Source organism: Eubalaena glacialis, chromosome 10 (assembly GCF_028564815.1).
Source record: "Eubalaena glacialis isolate mEubGla1 chromosome 10, mEubGla1.1.hap2.+ XY, whole genome shotgun sequence".
NCBI classification, from domain to species: domain Eukaryota; kingdom Metazoa; phylum Chordata; class Mammalia; order Artiodactyla; family Balaenidae; genus Eubalaena; species Eubalaena glacialis.
In genome coordinates this window covers 9,534,493-9,556,778 of record NC_083725.1, presented here as the reverse complement: position 1 = coordinate 9,556,778, position 22,286 = coordinate 9,534,493, and the positions used below count along the sequence as shown (strand labels likewise).

Below are 22,286 nucleotides of genomic sequence, written 5' to 3'. Positions count from 1 at the left end.
GTAGTTGTGGCTCACGGGCCTAGTTGCTCCGCGGCATGTGGGATCTTCCCAGACCAGGGCTCGAACCCGTGTCCCCTGCATTGGCAGGCAGATTCTCAACTACTGCGCCACCAGGGAAGCCCAATAATCATTATTATTAATTAATTAATAATCATTATTATTTTGAACCTGCTTTTATAAGTAAAATTTGGCTACAATTTCTTCCTTGCACTCTCCTTGTCCATTTTATTTTGTTTAAATATATATATTTTTATTTTGGAAGAAAGTTTGAGTAAACTGTTTTGAAATATAGGGTGCATACAATGAAGTTCACAAATGGCAAGTGTATAGCTTTCTGAATGTTCACAAAAAGAATACACTTGTGTAACCAGAACTCAAATAAAAAACAGAATATTAACAGAAGGTAATATTAATATTAACTAGAAGTCACCCTCACGACATTCATGTACAGAGGCTTTGACTATATGATTTCAAAAGCTATAGATTGATTTTGTCTGATTTTAAATTTTATAGAAAAGAAGTCATATACATAAACAATTTTGTTGGTCTTTCACCTAGGAGGGAATTCTTTAGTCATAGATTATCCATGTTCACATCGAAGTTTGGGATACCATCAAATGATTATTCACAGTGGCTGTGCCAATTTCACACACCCAACAGCAGTATGTGAAGGTTATAATCGCCCCACATCCTTGCTAGCACTTAATGTTGTCTATCTTTTTCATTTTTGCCAGGCCACTCTGGTGAGTGTGTAACACTCAGGACAGAGTCTCTGATGTGCAGGATGGCATTTTGCTACATTCTAGCCCAGGATTTCTTGATCATGTACCTCTCTGGAATGCTTATTGAAATCAAAGTTTCCTTTTCCCAACCTCAGATTTATAGAATCAGAAATTTGGGGTGGTGGGATCCACTTTTAGCTGGTGACCTGAATGATCTCTAAGCACACTAATAGCTAAGAATCTCCTCCCATGAGAGCAACTGACAGCCTGGGAGTGTTGTGATACTTCGCCTTTGGATGTGTTCCTTACCGTCTTATTCCCTCTCCACTGTGCTTAGTTTCTTTGAGATGAGGTACAAGAACCCCACTAGTCCAGGAATCCTAAATCTAGGGATCCTTTGACTTCTGAGGCTTCATTACATGAATCACCTGAATAACTATACAAAATTTTGAGACTTGTGCATTATTTTTTGGAGAGGTCAGTGATAAAAAGATTAGCAGATTTTTTTCTAGCCAAGTGCACTGGCTTTATTACTGAGTACAGTCTTTGCCTCAAATCTGTGTTTGCTCTCCAAATTTAGTGATGTGTGCTAAATTACCTAGGAGGACACAAAAAATTCTCTTGATCTCTCCCTAAATATAAGTAGCCATATTCCTGCTCACTCTCTTCCTGGGGCAGCAAAGCATAGGTGTCAGGCATTCCTGGATTTACTTCTTGGCTCTGCTACTGCCCTGCTGTGTGGCTTTGAGCAAATATCACAAGCACTCTGAACTCCAGTAGTCTCAACAGTAAAATAGAGTCAAATGTTTACCTCATTGAGTAATTACTGCTAGCAAATGGGATAATGTTTACAAAATATCTGGATTAGTATAAAAAAATATCAATTCCTTTTACTTTCCTTCTCTCTTGTGTGTGTGTGTTGGTGAGTGTGTCTGTGGGCAGGACAGTATATCAGATGATACAATGCGGGGAATCATCATATTTCTGTTTTCATTCAAGACCAGGAATTCTTGAAGAATTCAAATGGAAAGAAAGCAGGAACTTGATTTCATGAGTTTGACTCAGTCAAATAAGCCACATCTACTCTCAGAGAGGTACAAACCTGAGGACAGTGTGAAGCTCTCACTGAGATTGGACTCTGGGCCATCTCCCTTTGCATTTTCATCGTATTTGAGGGATCTGAAAACACAAATTTAATTTTAGTAGAAACTGCTGTTTAGTAGAAGTCGCTTAGCATTTGTACATCTAGGGAAGTTAAACAAACATGCAGACGAAGTGTAAGAACGTGTCTGCACTCCACCGACCTTGCCTCCCTTAGGGCTAAAGCAGCAGCGTCTGCTGGAGTAGCAGGAAGGCCAAGGTGTCTGGTGGGCACTGCCCGGCCTGTGTGCGGAGCAGGGACTCTCCCTGGTGGGTTGTATCTAGTACTTACGATAGTGAGAGCAGGGTTGGGTGGGAACAGTGTATGAATCCTCTGGTTCTTTCCAAACGTGAATGCCCCAACTAAACTGTGTTAAACACAGTAGACACTTCGTAATTGTAATATAGTCTGAAATAACGTCACCATTTCCACCACAGCCAGACATGAATCCAATCATTTGCCACTGAAAATCTGGAGATTTCAAGCGCACGTGTTGGTTAAGAGTGGCACTAAGTGGTTCATCCAAAGATTACCAGGTGCGTTCTGCCTGACACCCTAGAGAGCCGTCACCAGGGACCAGATGGCTGGACTCAGAGTCCTCCCTGATGCTATTTGCTCCATAATGAGAAACTAGAAACATTGACTCACCTTTTATTTAAGAAATGTTCAGTCATTTCCAAAGCTGTTCACATGTTCCTCATGTTTCTTGCTTAGTTTTTTTGGTTTGTTTGTTTTTGCTTATGACCTTATCAACATTTTGAACATCCCTTTGCATCCTCTTAGCTTAACTGAATTCCCCCTACTTATGAAACCACAGTTTAATCTACCTTTCATGAAGACTATCTTTATCATTAGAGACAGTAGTAATCTGTTCTACCTCTGAGCTCAAGCAGTCCCTACTGCTTATTACATAGAGCACTGTATATGGTGCTTCATTCATTCAACAATTTGTCAGGATGAGGCACGAGTTGGCCAATACTCTGCCTTACCAGACTGCAAGGTTGTGAAGGAACTAGCAGTGAATCTTCAGTGTGCTCATCTATGGTAGATGGTCTAAATATACTTAAAAAATACATAAATAAGGTTCCATCATTTGTCACTTAAAAATATATAACTGGAAATCTACATCCAGAGTTTAAATACTTTCTTTGAGAAAATTGTATCCTTTTTCTCATCTGTTGCATATCTTTAAAGTTGTGTTCTAAATATATTCCTAAATTAAGCTATTTGTAGTGAGGTGAATGGACCTAGAGTCTGTCATACAGAGTGAAGTAAGTCAGAAAGAGAAAACAAATACCGTATACTAACACATATATGTGGAATCTAAAGAAAGAAAATGGTTCTGAAGAATCTAGGGGCAGGACAGGAATAAAGATGCAGACTTAGAGAATGGACTTGAGGACATGGGGAGGGGGAACGGTAAGCTGGGAGGAAGTGAGAGAGTGGCATTTACATATATACACTATAGCTAGTGGGAAGCAGCTGCATCGCACAGGGAGATGAGCTGGGTGCTTTGTGACCACCTAGAGGGGTGGGATAGGGAGGGTGGGAGGGAGACCAAGAGGGAGGGATATGGGGATATATGTATATATATAGCTGATTTACTTTGTTATACAGCAGCAACTAACACAACAATGTAAAGCAATTATACTCCAATAAAGATGTTAAAAAAACAAAAAAACCCAAAAAACAAATAAACAAAAAATATATTCCTAATATTGGGCTATACAAACGGTATCACTCTGGATACATGACCACACTGAATGGCTAGGTTTACTTATGTATAAAGAGTATGACAGGCCAGCTCAGGGACAGGTCTTACAAATACACAGGCTGCTGAACCTCAGAGATAAGGAACCCTTGGGAACTACTGGTCTCAAGTTTACATTTCCACATATAGAATACTTGAACTGAGAATATAAATCCCAGATTCATTTAAACCTGCTTCTTGTTAGTTGTAGTTGTTTAGACACTTATGGATGAAAAATACAATTAACCCATCTTTACTCCTAACAAGACGAGAATAGAAGAAGAGACACTCAGCTCGAGTTTCCGAGGAGGAAGGTGAGTTACACAGTTACGATGCTCATATTGCATAGGTATTAAAAACAAGCATGTCAGGCTTCCCTGGTGGCGCAGTGGTTGAGAATCTGCCTGCTAATGCAGAGGACATGGGTTTGAGCCCTGGTCTGGGAAGATCCCACATGCCGCGGAGCAACTAGGCCCGTGAGCCACAACTACTGAGCCTGTGCGTCTGGAGCCTGTGCTCCGCAACAGGAGAGGCCACGGCAATGAGAGGCCCGCGCACCGCGATGAAGAGTGGCCCCCGCTTGCCACAACTGGACAAAGCCCTCACACAGAAACGAGGACCCAACACAGCCAAAAAAAAAAAAAAAAAAAAAAAAAATTAAAACAAGCATGTCGTAAAGTCAACTCCTGATTGTCCCTCAAGCTAGAGGTTCTGATGTGTGCAGGCCTCTGAGCCACAGGAGTGGAGGGAAGAGGCCATGGGCATCTGTATTAGATTCAGATGCGCACTGTCCACTCACATTTTTTAAGAACCCTAGTGTCTGATCTGTGCATTCATCTGTGAGATCATCAGCCTCTAAAATAGGAATTATAATACTAGAAACATTTATACAGACCTTAAAATTCACAAAATGTGGTCACACTTAGTATCATTTAATTTGCATGACAATCCTTTGAAGTACTATTTTTAACAGAATAAAACATGAAGCCCAGAGAGACTCTGATGAGTCAAATGTTACATTAAGTCTTAGGGCTGGTGTTGAAACTAAATATTTTGACTCGTGATTCAGTGCTTTTTCTTCCACTTCTGTGTTAATGGTTTCCTTCTTTAAAACGGGGCAATTAGATTTGACACATAATTCATAGTTAAAAAAAAATTATAGGGCTTGCCTGGTGGCGCAGTGGTTGAGAATCTGCCTGCCAATGCAGGGGACACGGGTTCGAGCCCTGGTCTGGGAAGATCCCACATGCCGCGGAGCAACTGGGCCCGAGAGCCACAACTACTGAGCCTGCGCGTCTGGAGTCTGCGCTCCGCAACAAGAGAGGCCGCGATAGTGAGAGGCCCGCGCACCGCGATGAAGAGTGGCCCCCGCTTGCCGCAACTAGAGAAAGCCCTCGCACAGAAATGAAGACCCAACACAGCCAAAAATAAATATATAAAAATAAATAAATAAATAAAAGATTACTATAAAAAAAAATTATATTCTGGACCTGTGCTGGCCGATATTGTAGCCACAAGCCACGTGTGGCCACTGAGCATTTGAAATGTGGCTAGTTTGTTTTGAAATGTGCTGTAAGTATAAAATGCATTATGAATTTTAAAGATTTGTACCAAAAAAAAAAGAACGTAAATTACCTTAATAGAGTTTTTATGTTATTACATGTTTAAAAGATAATATTTTTGGATATAGTGCTACTCACTTTCCGGAGTCTGTCCCCAAGAAGTGTCCGCCTGCCTGGTGTCACTCACGCCGGTAGAATAAGACCGAGTTCAGTTCAGAAGCAAAGGATGGTTTTACCCTTTGATCAGAGAATGGAGAGGTGCGCGCTCCCACTCTGGAGCACAGGCTTCCTGGACAGGCGGACGGCGGGGGCGGGGCTGCTTGGTAGCTTGTGGACAGCGTCGGGGGCACGGAGTTCTCGCGGGGCTGGCGCAGCTCTGCGGCTCACGCAGCGTGCCTGGTGCAGCGTCTCTGCACGCGGCCCGCCGCCGCCATCTTGAATTGGGTGTCGTGGGCAGCGCTTCTGCGCGCGGCCCCTCGAGCTGAGGTGTCAGCGTCGGCGTTTCCTGCGAGAAAGTCTGGTCAGAAGTGCAGGGGACGAGGCCTCCGAACGCGGCCCCCTGTGAGCAAGTGGAACTGGACTGAGCACAGAGGAAAAGGAAAAAAGGTTAGACCTAATTTTATTACCCAGATTCTATTTTATTTCTTGGGAATTGTTAATGGGCTTTGTTGGTGACAAACCTCTCCTCTGCCTTTTGTCCCGCTCCTCGTTCTTGAGCGGGGCTGAGCGTGGAGGTCCGTCTGCTGTGACTGCCTCCTGCTGAGTGTGGGTGTCATCATCACCCTGGGAGAGAAGCAGAGCTGCTCCGGAGCTGCTGCCTTTAGATGCGTGTGCTGGTCACCAGGCCTCGGCCCTGACTGTTCGTCTCCCTCAGTGACCACCACTTGTTTATCCTTTTGGAGACAAAGGACACCAGACAATTTAGGATGCATGGCCCAAATATTAGCAAGAGAATAATTTTCTTATATCAAATTTTCCCTAAAAATGAAGGTGTCTTGGTCTTTGGCCTGTAGGTAAAAATGGTCCCTGATGGTGAGGCTCACTGCCTTGGCCTCAATATCCCTGGTCACACATTGCTGTTTTTCGGAACAGAAGCTTCAGGTTAGAGGGAGAGTCACACAAGTAGTCAAGGGCGGCTGTTGCCCCAGATTGTCTCTCTGGAGGTTGGGGCTTGGGGGCCTCTTCCATAGAGTTGATGTACCCATGGAGTGACCCCTGCAACTTCAGGCCAGAATGGGTGGTTAGGATCACTGAGTGGGGTCCGTCCCACTTAGGAACGAGCTGGTCTTGCAGGCTCCTGTTTTCCAGGTTGTTAGGTGCACCCAGTCTCCTGGCAGGAAGGGGTGCAGAGTCAGGTCAGGTAGGGGCAGCACCTGGTGACCATATTCTGCAGGAGCTTTCCTGGTTTCTCCTACCCGGAGGCACACTTGAGTTGTTCCATTTCAAGGGACTTTAAGGTGTCCCTTCTCTGGGACTTGCGGAATGGGTCTGTCATACATAGTTGAACACACTTAACCCCAGGCAAAGCAGGACCATTGAAAGCAAGTTAATACAATATTTTTGAGTTTCCTGACATAGCTTTGCTAAGGCCCATTTCAAGGCCTGATTGGATCTCTCTACTTTTCTGATGATTGGGGTCTCCAGGTTAAGTGCAAGGTCCATTTTATGCCCAGGGAACTCGTTATCCCATTTGTTACTTGAGGCACAAATGCTGGACCATTATTGCTTTGTAGGGATCCTGGGAGCCCAAACCTGGGGATTATTTCTTTTAGTAATGCCTTAGCCCTTCAGCTGCCATTTCAGATCTAGCAGGGAATACTTCTCTCCACCCAGAAAATGTGTCCACTAGCACCAAGAGATACCTGAAATTGCCCAGTATTCTCGGCATGACAGTAAAATCAATCTGCCAGTCTTCTCCAGGGTATGTTCCTCTGGTCTGAATGGGCCTTATCTGGGGGCCTGGGGGTTCTGGTGCTGGGGCTGTTCACTGTGCAGATGGGGCAGGTCTCGACTGTCCGACTGATTATACTTTTCATGCCAGGAGTTACCATGACCTCAACTCAACTAACCAATTATATAGGGCTTCCCTCCCATATTGAGGCCCTTCATGAACCTCCCTGATGGCTTGACAAGCTGCAGTTTGGAGAAAGAGGTATTGCCCATGTTTATTAACTAGCCACCCACGGCCTCCTAGATCTTTACTGAAGTTCCATTTTCGGGCTTTGTCTAATTCTTCTTTTGTGTAGATTGGGGAATAATTGGATGGATCTGGCTTCGAGGTATGATGGGTGGCTGCCAAGTTACTGGTCTGGGACTGCCCTTTTGGCGGTTGCATCCACCTTGTTGTTTCCCTTTATTACCTCTGCATCATCCTTTTGGTGACCCCTACAATAAACTACTGCTGTCTTTTTTGGAAGCTGTACTGCTTCTAAGAGCTTCAGTATGTTTAAGCCATGTTTCACTTGTTTATTCTCTGTAGTAATAGCCCCGTGTGTGTGTAGGGTGGCATACGAATACCGGAAATCTGTGTAAACATTTTAAGAGCTTCCCTGTCCCAAGCTCTAAGGCTTTCTAAAACTTTCTGGAAGATAGGAAAGTGACTTGTATACTTATTGCATATATATAATGTATACTTATTTTAATACTTAATTTGATTTTCCAATATTTTATTTAGAATTTAAGCCTATGATCAGGTTGAGATTAATTTACAGTTTCCTCCTTATTAGATATGTGGTAATTTTGTCTAGTTGTGATAGTAGGATTACGTTAGTGCTATCAAAACAATAGGAATGGTGGTCATCTTTTCATAAAACTTTTATTCATTCAGCAAATACTTTTTAAGTTCCTGGTCTATTATGTGCAGTGTAGGAATAATTTTGATGGTCTGGTAGATCTTCTCCATGAAATCTTTTGCTTTTAAGGGAGACTCTGACTGACTTTGCAATTTGTTGTATTATTTTCATAATCATGTTTTCCACATTAAAAATTGATTAGTTTATTTATATTTTCCTAGAACATTATCCATTTCCCTAGATTTTAAAATTTACTTGAGTAAATTTCACATAATTTTCTTAAAAATGTAATCTCTTTATAGTTTGCTTTTTTCCACAGTTCCTATTGCTGTGTATGAATGTGTGTTTCCTTTTTCATCTTGTTTAAACTTGCCTTATATTTGTCTCTATGCTATTGTTGTTTTTAAAGAAAGAGCTTTTTAAAATTGATTATGCCCGTAGTTTTCTTTTGGGGTTGTGCTGGAGTGGGACAGATATCTACTCTTTTGAGTCTCTCTGTTTTTCCTTTTTTTGGTGTCTTTTCTTGGGTTCTTAATTCATATATATTTCTTCTTTTTATTTTCAAATATAGAAACTTATGGTTATGATTTTCTTCTTGCTGCTTTGCCAACTCTCTGCAAATTTTTGACATATAGTTACTCTAAGTGCTATTTTCTAAATATGTTTAAAGTTTACATTTGAGTCCTTCTTAAACCAAAAAGTTAGTTAAAAGAAATGTTTAAATTTCTCAGTGGATGATGTGTTTTGCCTATTTTTTCACTAATTTCTAATGATACAGCATAAATTCTGCCATTTAGAATTTATTGAAATTTTCTCTCTGACATAGTACATGAACAATTTTTGGGAAAAACATATGGGTATTTGAAAAGAACATCCCTTTTTGTTTTGGGGAGTACACAGTTGTTTATATTAATTAATTTAAGCTGGTTAACAGTGTCATTCAAATTCCCTACAGCCTTACATATTTTTTGTTTACATGATTTAGTAGTTTCCAACCTCTGGAATTATTATTCATTTTTTCTTGTAATTTTAATGTGTTTTTTAAAATATATTTTGAAACTATGTTTCTAGGTGTATAAATCTCCAAGACTGTTATATCTTCTTGTCAGATTGTACTTTTTATTAATATCTATTGATAAAATATATGCTATTAATCTTATTTCATCCATTATTAATAATATAACAATTGCTGCTTCTCAGAGCATTTGCTTGGTTTATATTTTCCTAGCATATTAAGTAAGTAATTAGCCAATTAATAATTTCATTTGGGTTCACCATTTTTATTTAAATGGATGAATATTGAAGTAATGGGAAACTTGTCTCTCCAAATCAGCTCATTCTGTTTATCAGCTAAGAGAAATATTAGCCCTAACAGATGGACCAGCTCCTTTTTTCGTAACATTTCTAGCTCAAAAGCAGAATGCTACAGACATTAAAAGAAAAATGAGTGTATTATGTGCAACTTTATGTTAGTGATTTCACAATTTAGATGACATGGGCAAATTCCTTAAAAAATGCAGGTTATCAAACCGATAACAAAATTTTTAAAAATCTTGATTTATTGTTCATGGTAGAGTTAACCATAGGCGAAGTGAGTATTCCAGTCTACCTTGAGATTAGAAGATATTGAAATGATTAAGAAACCTCCCTTACCAGCTGAAAGGAAATTTCAACACGATTGACTATTAGGAAACAGTATGTTAATTGCACAAGCTACTCCTTGAAGAATTTCTGGAAAATTTATAAGTATCAATAAAAGTAGTCTTTTGAACATTGGCCTTTGACAGACTCATTACACTCTGTATATTATGCAATGTATTTTAAAGGCAAGTAACCTGAGAAAAATGTCTCAGTCAGTGCAATGTAGGCGGTTTCTATAACACAGCAAAGGTTGTAGCAATGTGGTAAAGACTATATTTTCAAAGATAATTTTTATAATTCATTCCTAACCACATATTGTACTGTTTAGCATGAGGAAGAGGTGAAACACTCCCTAGATATTAAGCTGGCTTTTGATGTTGCTTTACTGCAGCTGTTACTATTGGTAGTCATTCCCCTTACTTTCCTTCCCCTAATCCAGAGAACATAGAAGGAAAGATTGCAGTCCAACTGGTGACCTTCATAATTTGGTCTCTTCAGAGTCAGTGCTTTTGGTAGAGTTCTCTGCCCCTTCTTCTATTTGTTAAACAGGCCAGTTAAAGTAGTTTTCCAGTTAAGTTTATAATTATATTCCTTTTTTTATCCTCTTGTTTCTAACAAATAGGTTTCTTTGGTCATTGTTAATGCAGTCTAGGAGGCTTTGGTTGTCAGATATACTTACACAATCAATCATACATCCGGTTTAACTTGCTAGTTTGGCACTTTTAAAAAAAATTATTTATTTATTTATTTATTTATTTTTGGCTGTGTTGGGTCTTCGTTTCTGTGTGAGGGCCCTCTCTAGTTGTGGTGAGCGGGGGCCACTCTTCATCGCGGTGCGCGGGCCTTTCACTGTCGCGGCCTCTCTTGTTGCGGAGCACAAGCTCCAGACGCGCAGGCTCAGTAGTTGTGGCTCACAGGCCCAGTTGCTCCGCGGCATGTGGGATCTTCCCAGACCAGGGCTCGAACCCATGTCCCCTGCATTGGCAGGCAGATTCTCAACCACTGCGCCACCAGGGAAGCCCTAGTTTGGCACTTTTGAGGATACTGAGTAATTTAGATTTTCTGAGGAGGTGCCAGCTTTTTCAAGGACAGGTCCAGGTTTTTTTTGTTTTGTTTTGTTTTGTTTTCCTCCATCTTGGCGAGAATCAGAAGTGCTTTATTCTTTTAAGCTATTGAGTTTGTAGCGGTGGGGAATGGGGTAGTTTTTTTTTTTAACAAACTGAGATAAATAACAACTCTAACTGGTAACTGCTGCAGGATGCTAAGGAGCTCATTATTTTGAAACTTAATTTTAAACAAGAGAATCAATCAAGCATTTATCCCATCTTCCTATATGAACTCTATTGTTGGAACCAAAAAATTGAGGAGTGGAAATTTTTCTTTATAGCAGTAGTCCAGCTAATAAACTAAGATAGAACAGCAGAATTGAAATTTATCATTTTGCAACTCCTAATGCATTAATGGATCAAGTCAATACCAACCAATTTCTGCCTACATCATAAAAGCAGATAGTGTACTTTCTGTTGGAAGAACACCACAACCCCTGTGAAGCAGTTGCACCAAGGAACCTCATATGATCCAACCATCACTTCACAGGAAATACAGAAGACAAGAGTAAAGTAGTAATGAAACTCATCAGCAAAATCCTGAATGGGAAACTATACAGGACAAATGATCAAGTTTTTTTTTTCAATAAAAACACTGCAGACAGAAAAATGTGAGGAGACAGAGAAGAAACTTAGGGATTAAAGGAGAATTAAGAAATTTATCAGTAAATCAGTTATATGTCTTTTTTTTTTCCTTAAATGACAAATATTTATTTCTCACTGTTCTGGAAGCTGGGTAGTCCAAGAGCAAGGCACCTGCAGATTTGGTGTCTGATAAGAGCTCTCATCCTGGATTGCAGATGATCACCTTTTTTTTTTTTTTTAAACGTCTTTATGGAGTATAATTGCTTTACAATGTGGTGTTAGTTTCTGCTGTATAACAAAGTGAATCAGCTATACGTATACATATATCCCCGCATCCCCTCCTTCTTGCGTCTCCCTCGCACCTTCCCTATCCCACCCCTCTAGGTGGTCAGAAGGCACCCAGCTGATCTCCCCATGTGATACAGCTGCTTCCTACTAGCTATCTATTTTACATTTGGTAGTATATGTAGGTCCATGCCACTCTGTCACTTCATCCCAGCTTACCCTTCCCCCTCCCTGTGTCCTCAAGTCCATTCTCTACGTCTGTGTCTTTATTCCTGTCCTGCTCTTAGGTTCTTCAGAACCTTTTTTTTTTTTTTTAGATTCCATATCTATGTGTTAGCATGCAGTATTTGTTTTTCTGTCTGATTTACTTCCCTCTGTATGACAGTGTCTAGGTCCGTCCACCTCACTACAGATAACTCAATTTCGTTTCTATTTATGGTTGAGTAATATTCCATTGTAGGTATGTGCCACATCTTTATCCATTCATCTGTCGATGGACACTTAGGTTGCTTCCACATCCTGGCTATTGTAAATAGAGCTGCAGTGAACATTATGGTACATGACTCTTTTTGAATTATGGTTTTCTCAGGGTATATGCCCAGTAGTGGGATTGCTGGGTCATATGGTAGTTCTATTTTTAGTTTTTTAAGGAACCTCCTTACAGTTCTCCATACTGGCCGTATCAATTTACATTCCCACCAACAGTGCAAGAGGGTTCCCTTTTCTCCACACCCTCTCCAGCATTTATTGTTTGTAGATTTTTTGATGATGGCCATTCTGACTGGTGTGAGGTGATACCTCATTGTAGTTTTGATTTGCATTTCTCTAATGATTAGTGATGTTGAGCATCCTTTCATGTGTTTGTTGGCAATCTGTATATCTTCTTTGGAGAAATGTCTGTTTAGGTCTTCGGCCCATTTTTGGATCGGGTTGTTTGTTTTTTTTTTGATAACTGAGCTGCATGAGCTGCTTGTATATTTTGGAGATTAATCCTTTGTCAGTTGCTTTGTTGGCACATATTTTCTCCCATTCTGAGGGTTGTCTTTTTGTCTTGCTTATGGTTTCCTTTGCTGTGTAAAAGGTTTTAAGTTTTATTAGGTCCATTTGTTTATTTTTGTATTTATTTCCAATTCTCTAGGAGGTTGGTCAAAAAGGATCTTGCTGTGATTTATGTCATAGAGTGTTCTGCCATGTTTTCCTCTAAGAGTTTTATATGTCTGGCCTTACATTTAGGTCTTTAATCCATTTTGAGTTTATTTTTGTGTATGGTGTTAGGGAGTGTTCTAATTTCATTCTTTTACATGTATCTGTCCAATTTTCCCAGCACCACTTATTGAAGAGGCTGTCTTTTCTCCATTTTATATTCTTGCCTACTTTATCAAAGATAAGGTGACCATATGTGCGTGGGTTTATCTCTGGGCTTTTTATCCTGTTCCATTGATCTGTATTTCTGTTTTTGTGCCAGTACCATACTGTCTTGATTACTGAAGCTTTGTAGTATAGTTTGAAGTCCAGGAGCCTGATTCCTCCAGTTCCGTTTTTCTTTCTCAAGATTGCTTTGGCTATTAGAGGTCTTTTGTATTTCCATACAAATTGTGAAATTTTTTGTTCTAGTTCTGTGAAAAATGCCATTGGTAGTTTGATAGGGATTGCATTGAATCTGTAGATTGCTTTGGGTAGTATAGTCATTTTCACAATGTTGATTCTTCCAATCCAAGAACATGGTATATCTGTCCATCTGTTTGTAACATCTTTAATTTCTTTCATCAGTTTCTTATAATTTTCTGCATACAGGTGTTTTGTCTCCTTAGGTAGGTTTATTCCTAGGTATTTTATTCTTTTTGTTGCAGTGGTAAATGGGAGTGTTCCCTTAATTTCTCTTTCAGATTTTTTGGCATTAATGTATAGGAATGCAAGAGATTTCTGTACATTAATTTTGTATCCTGCTACTTTACCAAATTCATTGATTACCTCTAGTAGTTTTCTGGTAGCATATTTAGGATTCTGTATGTATAGTATTATGTCATCTGCAAACAGTGACCGCTTTACTTCTTTTCCAATTTGGATTCCTTTTATTTCTTTTTCTTCCCTGATTATTGTGGCTAAAACTTCCAAAACTATGTAGAGTAATAGTGGTGAGAGTGGGCAACCTTGTCTTGTTCCTGATCTTAGTGGAAATGGTTTCACTTTTTCACCATTGAGAACGATGTTGGCTGTGGGTTTGTCATATATGGCCTTTATTATGTTGAGGTAAGTTCCCTCTATGCCTACTTTCTGGAGAATTTTTATCATAAATGGGTGTTGAATTTTGTCAAAAGCTTTTTCTGCATCTATTGAGATGATCATATGGCTTTTCTCCTTCAATTTGTTAGTATGGTGTATCACATTGATTGATTTGTGTATATTGAAGAATCCTTGCATTCCTGGGATAAACCCCACTTGATCATGGTGTATGCTTCTTTCAATGAGCTGTTGGATTCTGTTTGCTAGTATTTTGTTGAGGATTTTTACATCTATGTTCATCAGTGGTATTGGCCTGTAGTTTTTTTTTTTTTTTTTAATTAATTAATTAATTTATTTATTTTTGGCTGTGTTGAGTCTTCGTTTCTGTGCGCGGGCTTTCTCTAGTTGCGGCGAGCGGGGGGCCACTCTTCAATGCGGTGCGTGGGCCTCTCACTGTCACGGCCTCTCTTTTTGCGGAGCACAGGCTCCAGATGCGCAGGCTCAGTAGGTGTGGCTCACGGGCCCAGTTGCTCTGCGGCACGTGGGATCTTCCCAGACCAGGGCTCGAATCTGTGTCCCCTGCATTGGCAGGCAGACTCTCAACCACTGCGCCACCAGGGAAGCCCTGTAGTTTTCTTTCTTTGTGACATCTTTGTCTGGTTTTGGTATCAGGGTGATGGTGGTCTTGTAGAATCAGTTTGGGAGTGTTTCTCCCTCTGCTGTATTTTGGAAGAGTTTGAGAAGGATAGGTGTTAGCTCTTCTCTAAATGTTTGATAGAATTTACCTGTGAAACCATCTGGTCCTGGGCTTTTGTTTGTTGGAAGATTTTTAATCACAGTCTCAATTTCAGTGCTTGTGATTGGTCTATTTATATTTGCTGTTTGTTCCTGGTTCAGTCTCAGAAGGTTGTGCTTTTCTAAGAATGTGTCCATTTCTTCCAGGTTGTTCATTTTATTGGCAAAAGTTGCTTGTAGTACTCTCTCATGATCCTCTGTATTTCTGCAGTGTCAGTTGTTATTTCTCCTTTTTCATTTCTGATTCTATTGATTTGAGTCTTTTCCCTTTTTTTCTTGACGAGTCTGGCTAATGGTTTATCAATTTTGTTTATCTTCTCAAAGAACCAGCTTTTAGTTTTATTGATCTTTGCTCTCGTTTCCTTCATTTCTTTTTCATTTATTTCTGATCTCTTTATGATTTCTTTCCTTCTGCTAACTTTGGGGTTTTTTTGTTCTTCTTTCTCTAATTGCTTTAGCTGTAAGGTTAGGTTGTTTATTTGAGATGTTTCTTGTTTCATGAGGTAGGATTGTATTGCTATAAACTTCCCTCTTAGAACTGCTTTTGCTGAATCCCATAGGTTTTGGGTCATCGTGTTTTCATTGTCATTTGTTTCTAGGTATTTCTTGATATCTTCTTTGATTTCTTCAGTGGTGTCTTGGTTATTAAGTAGTGTATTATTTAGCATCCATGTGTTTGTATTTTTTACAGATTTTATCCTGTAATTGATATCTAGTCTCCTAGTGTTGTGGTCAGAAAAGATACTTGATACGATTTCAATTTTCTTAAATTTACCAAGGCTTGATTTGTGACCCAAGGTATGATCTATTCTGGAGAATGTTCCATGAGCACTTGAGAAGAAAGTGTATTCTGTTGTTTTTGGATGGAATGTCTGATAAATATCAATTAAGTCCATCTTGTTTAATGTATCATTTAAAGCTTGTGTTTCCTTATTTGTTTTCATTTTGGATGATCTTTCCATTGGTGAAAGTGGGGTGTTAAAGTCCCTTACTATGATTGTGTTACTGTCGATTTCCCTTTTTATGGCTGTTCGCATTTGCCTTATGTATTGAGGTGCTCCTATGTTTGGTGCATAAATATTTACAATTGTTATATCTTCTTCTTAGATTGATCCCTTGATCATTATGTAGTGTCCTTCTTTGTGTGTTGTGATTGTCTTTATTTTAAAGTCTGTTTTGTTTGATATGAGAATTGCTACTCCAGGTTTCTTTTGATTTCCATTTGCATGGAATATCGTTTTCCATCCCCTCACTTTCAGTCTGTATGTGTCCCTAGGTCTGAAGCGGGTCTCTTGTAGACAGCATATATATGGGTCTTGTTTTTGTATCTATTCAGCAAGGCTCTGTCTTTTGGTTGGAGCATTTAATGCATTCACGTTTGAGGTAATTATCAATATGTATGTTCCTATTACCATTTTCTTAATTGTTTTGGGTTTGTTTCTGTAGGTTCTTTTCTTCTCTTGTGTTTCCCACTTAGAGACGTTCCTTTACCATTTGTTGTAGAGCTGGTTTGGTGGTGCTGAATTTTCTTAGCTTTTGCTTGTCTGTAAAGCTTTTGATTTCTCCATCGAATCTCAATGAGATCCTTGCTGGGTAGAGTAATCTTGGTTGTAGGTTCTTCCCTTTCTTCACTTTAAGTATATCATGTCACTCCCTTCTGGCTTGTAAAGTTTCTGCTGAGAAATCAGCTGTTAACCTTATGGGGGTTCCCTTGTATGTTATTTGTCATTTTTCCTTTGTTGCTTTCAATAATTTTTCTTTGTCTTTAATTTTTGCCGGTTTGATTACTGTGTGTCTCAGTGTGTTTCTCCTTGGGTTTATCCTGTATGGGACTCTCTGCACCTCCTGGACTTGATTGACTATTTCCTTTCCCATCTTAGGGAAGTTTTCAACTATAATCTCTTCAAATATTTTCTCAGTCCCTTTCTTTTTCTCTTCTTCTTCTGGGGCCCCTATAATTTGAATGTTGGTGCGTTTAATGTTGTCCCAGAGGTCTCTGAGACTGTCCTCAATTCCTTTCATTCTTTTTTCTTTGTTCTGCTCTGCGGTAGTTATTTTCACTATTTTATCTTCCAGGTCACATATCCTTTCTTCTGCCTCATTTATTCTGCTATTGATTCCTTCTGGAGAATTTTTAATTTCATTTATTGTGTTGTTCAGCATTGTTTGTTTGCTCTTTAGTTCTTCTAGGTCCTTGTTAAACGTTTCTTGTGTTTTCTCCATTCTATTTCCAAGATTTTGGATCATGTCTCCTATCATTACTCTGAATTCTTTTTCAGGTAGACTGCCTATTTCCTCTTCATTTGTTTGGTCTTGTGGGCTTGTGCCTGCTTCTTCATCTGCTGTGTGTTTCTGTGTCTTTTCATTTTGCTTAGCTTACTGTGTTTGGGGTCTCCTTTTCGCAGGCTGCAGGTTTGTAGTTCACGTGTTTTTGGTGTGTGCCCCCAGTGGCTAAGGTTGGTTCAGTGGGTTGTGTAGGCTTCCTGGCGGAGGGGACTGGTGTCTGTGTTCTGGTGGATGAGGCTGGATCTTGTCTTTCTGGTGGACAGGACCACGTCCGGTGGTGTGTTTTGGGATGTTTGTGACCTTATTATGATTTTAGGCAGCCTCTCTGCTAATGGGTAGGGTTGTGTTCCTGTCTTGCTAGTTGTTTGGCATAGGGTGTCCAGCACTGGAGCTTGCTGGTCATTGAGTGGAGCTGGGTCTCTAGCGCTGAGATGGAGATCTCTGGGAGAGCTTTCACCATTTGATATTACGTGGAGCTGGGAGGTCTGTGGTGGACCAATGTCCTGAACTCGGCTTTCCCACCTCAGAGGCACAGGCCTGACACCCAGCTGGAGCACCAAGACCCTGTCAGCCACACGGCTTTTGGGAAGTCTGAGGTCTTCTGCCAGCGTTCAGTAGGTGTTCTGTAGGAGTTGTTCCACATGTAGATGTATTTCTGATGTATTTGTGGGGAGGAAAGCGATCTCCATGTCTTACTCTTCCACCATCTTGAAGGTCTCCCCAGCACAACAATTTTTTTAGTTCATTTGTCAATATTTAGGTAACTTCAATATGAATATAGTCTCTGCAGCTATTCTATTCCTAGATAAACACCCAAGAGAAATTCTAGCTCATGGACAGAGAAAGCTGTGTATAAGAATATTCATAGCAGCACTATTTGTAACAGAATAAAAAAAAACAACTAGATTTCCATCAACTGGAAAATGAGTATTTCTTATTATATCTGTACAGTGGAAAGCTTAACAGTAGTTTGAATGAATTGTAGAACAAAACTTATCAATAAATCACAAAACTATAGGGTTGAGTGAACAAAGTGAGTTTCAAAAAATGGTCTGTACATTATGACATGTAATGATTTTTGAACAGTTGGAAAGATAATCTATATAATTTTTATAAACATAAAGTTGTAGTAAAAATGACATGACTGTAAAATGATCAACAGTGAATCATTAAAGGTGTTTTGTGGTGAGAAACAAGGGAGGGAAATGAGATTAGAAAAATTTAGGGGAACATCAGTTATGTCTGTAATTTAATTTTAAAGTTGGGTGATGTGTACACAGGCGTTTATCATATTGTTTTGTATTCTTTCTGAATTGTTGAAATATTTTACAATGAAATATATGAGACAAAAGGTAGTATACATTATTCTAAACCTTTGTGATGTATAGAGTTAATAAAGCAAGTATCAGCTATAAGATAATATTTATTATATTAATAACAGATGTTATTAAATGGTGAGAACAAATAGAAGCTGGTCAGGGTAAAAAAAAATTTTTTTAAGCCTTCTGGATCTTCTTATAGACCCCAAACCAGTCACAGTCATTCACATAATGCCAAACCAGACAACACGGTTGGACATAGACACACCACATTTGCACAAACTGTTTCCGTTAAGATGAACATATACTGAAAGATAAATTGTCAGATCATAGAGCCCAGGTTACATGACGTGCTTGGACCTGTGGTCTTTCTGGAGCATCTTCTTTTGTTTGTGCGGAGTGCACACGGACAATACTATGAGGCATTGCAGTGCTTGCTGGTAATGAAATAACTTTGATAGAAGCCCCAGATTGCTCCATAACCTGACTTTCTGTGGCAGATTTAGGCATAGTGGTCAGGCTGGCAGAGCTGTCAACGGACTGCTTGTGCTGTAGGAGAGAGAGGAATCCTAGGGAAAAGAGAAACCAGGGGAGGTTGATGAAGGGAAAATGGAAAAGTCACAGAAGCACTTCCCTCCTTTTCAGCTATGAGACTCTGATCCAAAGCCCAGTGGTTCCCTTTGAACTGCCCCAGGCCATTCGGGAGGGGGATGCTTTAGCAGAAGAGACTGGAAGCGTACGCAGAATAGCTTAAATGCTGCTCAACTCAACAAAATTGAGGATTCTTTCTGAAAGAGGACATGCTTCTGAGTTAGGAAGTCCAAGTCCAAATGAAATTTTAAAGACTTCTTAAGAGTCTCCAGTATTCATAGGTGGCCATTTAGCATCAGATATTGCTTCTCTCTGACCTCAGGCTGTCCTGGCAGGACACCGTGCCCCCAGGCTCACTGCCTCTCTCCACAAGGGTGAACATTCCCTATCAGCCACTCTCCTTAGTCTTGAAGTTAATGGCTATCTCGGCTCTGAAGTGGGGAGGGTGTGAAAGACAGAAAAGGTGGAAATGAGGAGCTCCCTTGGAGGCAAGCATATTGACCATCTCACTCAGCCCGCACCACCAACACTATCCTTGTAGGAACTGTTCTCAGAGTGTGAGTCCACTCTCACGTTAGCCCTTTAAAATGTAAGGGTTGACACATTTTCTTCCAGTCCCCTTTTGATCCTTTCCCTCTTCTGTCAGGCATGGATTGGTTCTTTTCACCCATCAAGGGCCCTGAAGACACTCACCAGAGATGATTAAGAAGAAAATGCTTAAGTAAGCAGTGAAAATGATCCAGGTGATCTTGTAACTAGAGTAGTACACGGATTCACCTTGACTTATCATTTGTTGATACAGTAGGAGTGCACAGAGCAGAAGGATGCCTGATGTCCAGACAAAAGGAGAAAAAAAAGTCCCTTCTGAGGAACCCTGGCTCTTCTACTCAAGTCTTAATCCAAGATATGCGTGACTTCCAAACCTCCACCCCATACACCTGCACCTTGTCCAAAGGCCAATCCCACTTCAGTGGTAGATCCAATTTGGAAGCTGCATAACTAAGGCAAAGAACTGGGAAGGCTGAGTTAGAGACTACAGGCTGGACCCACAAACCAAGTATGCCTCCAAACCTGTGTTAGGGAAGACAGAAAGTTACCTGTGAGGAAAGCTAGGCAGGCAGTCATAACGAGAATATGTTTGGTTTGAGGAATCATATAGGTGAATTCAAAACCCAGGAACAAGTTATGGAGGAAGGAAAGGTTCAGGACCAAAATCAGCATGTTCCTAACCACTTCCAGGCCACCTGTTGGAAAGCAGAAGCTGTATTGAGAGAAGGACAGATATTTCTTCTAGGCTCCTTTCCACCTGGGGCCCACAAATCTCTAGGTAAACATGTGAATGAGGTGAAATATTTGATTAAATAATAAAGAGTGGAGGTGGAGAAAGAGGTAGGGATCTAAAGCTGAAACGGAGGCCGAACCAAAAGAAACTGTTCTCTATCTTGGTGTCTCTGCAAGCTTCTTTCTCTTCTATTTTCTCAAAATTGATTTCTTGCTAAGCGCTCCAATTCATCCTGTCTTCCTCTAGTGACAATGAGGTAGGAGATAGATGGGCCCCTGGGCCAGACAGCTGGTGTTTGTCAAGTGGAGTAAAACTGAAGCTTTGTTCTCACCCAGACACTCCAAGGACAAAGCTAGTGGCAGAAGCTGAGCTCTGCTAAAGTAAAGAAATAAGGTGCCCACTTCTGAGGTCAAGGAATACTTCCCTGTTTGCACATGCGCAGGAAGGCTCCTTGGGGGTCAAAAAGGGAGGGAGCGCCACCCCATAATATGTATGGACATGTACCCATAAGCCTCTGCAGTGGGATCCATCTTAGAAAAGAGTTGCACACGCATCTTGGGGAGGGTCCTAAGACCAGTCAGGTATGCAAAAAGAAACAAGGTAATTGGCCAAATGCAAACAAAAACCTGGAAGAACTGTCCTACATAAATGATTTAAATCACCTCTTCACTGCGCTCCTCATTCAGGATGCCCCCACTCCTCTCCAGGTGGGTATTTCTGCTTTAAATAAATAAATTGTTTCTCTGTGTGCTCTCCCATAAGTTGTGTTGTGTCTCTAATAATAAACTTCGTACCTGTTTTGCAGTTTTTGCCTCCTTGAAACATTTTTGGTTTCAAACGGGGTAAGAATCAGGGAAGTTTGCTTCTAGCCTCTAGCCCCTTGGTGGACTGGTGGCTAGGTTCAATCCCTGGACAGGGAAATAAGATCCTTCTTCAAGACTACTATCCCTCCGAGAACAGCAGTATAACCTGTTTTCCTTGTTGCCAGTTACCGTTCTTTTATACCCTCACATTCTAGATATGCTGCTGCTGCTACTGTCAAGACTTCTCAGAGATCAGCAGTTAAGTCTGTGAGCTTCTAAACTTTTATCCAAAACATGCAAATGATGAGATTTTGGAGTTGGCCTTGACTGTGTTGATTACAGAAGTGGGCACACTGCAACCACAGGTGGTTGCACTAGAGAATAATGGTGAGATGGATGGAAATCAAGGAAGGAGGAACCCTCCCTCTGCACCCATCACTTTCCATAGTGTAGCTCTGACCTTCTGGCCAAACAGGAGTACAACATATCCATGGACTGTGGCTTATCCTAGGTTTTTTTGGTTCCAACTTCAGTTCAGCCCATTCTTCTATGATGATTCCTACTGCCAAGAAGACTAAGACCCAGGAGGAGAAGAACATGTTGGTGGCTTGGACCTTTCTGACCGATACATGCACCATTGTGAGTGGGGATTTCAAGCTGAGACCATCACCAATATCTCACATGCTTCTTCTCTGATTTGATTAGTCACAGGAATTAGGGCAAAATCTAGACTTTTAGTGATTGCTGAGGCATTGGCAGTGGCAGAAGCTGAAGTAGCCTATGGAACAGAGAAGATAAATCACACCTCCATTTGGGCTGGCCTGCTGTCACAGCTGGCAACTGCCATGGAATCATCTTGGTCTGACCCTTGACCCTGAGACCTAGTGCAGTGGAAGCACCAAGGGACCTAACGGTCCTGAGGAACCAGATATAGAGGAAGATAAATGTCACATACAGAGAGAACTATCACATATAGGTATAACTGGAGGCCCTAAAAGAAGTTAGACATATATGACTAAAGATGTTAGAATTATATGTTCCAGGATTAATGAACATTAGACAGGTATCAGTGAAATACAGAAGGAATTCAAGGTCATTGACGTGAGATGTCAGCTAGCTAGCATCACAAAAGGGAATGACCATTTAAAATTTGGGGTGTTTTGGAGAAACTTCGGTCCTCATTTGGGGAGCCTAAATAAGTTTAGTTATGCAGGCATTTAGGAAATAGATGAGCACCGTGAAACCAAAAGAACTAGCCTGACACACTGAACCACTGCAGTCCAAAATCATTTATAAGGCACAGACAATTATTTCTTGTCAGAATTGCCTTTGTAACAGCAGAGAAAACATTTTCAGATTCTTTGAATACGCAGCCATGGTGTGCACTAAGCTCAGAGTCAGAG

The 22,286-nt window shown here is 40.4% G+C and overlaps 1 protein-coding gene across 1 annotated transcript; it reads right to left on the bottom strand.

Annotated features, from left to right (window-relative positions):
- Positions 1–18,534: 18,534 nt before the first annotated feature.
- Positions 18,535–21,521, bottom strand: TMEM225 (transmembrane protein 225). Its single transcript, XM_061202937.1, has 4 exons — positions 21,344–21,521; positions 19,896–20,042; positions 19,492–19,626; positions 18,535–18,776 (listed from the first exon to the last, which is right to left on the bottom strand). Exons 1-4 carry the CDS (start codon positions 21,519–21,521, stop codon positions 18,535–18,537), a joined length of 702 nt encoding a protein of 233 aa, XP_061058920.1.
- Between the last annotated feature and the right edge of the window lie 765 nt (positions 21,522–22,286).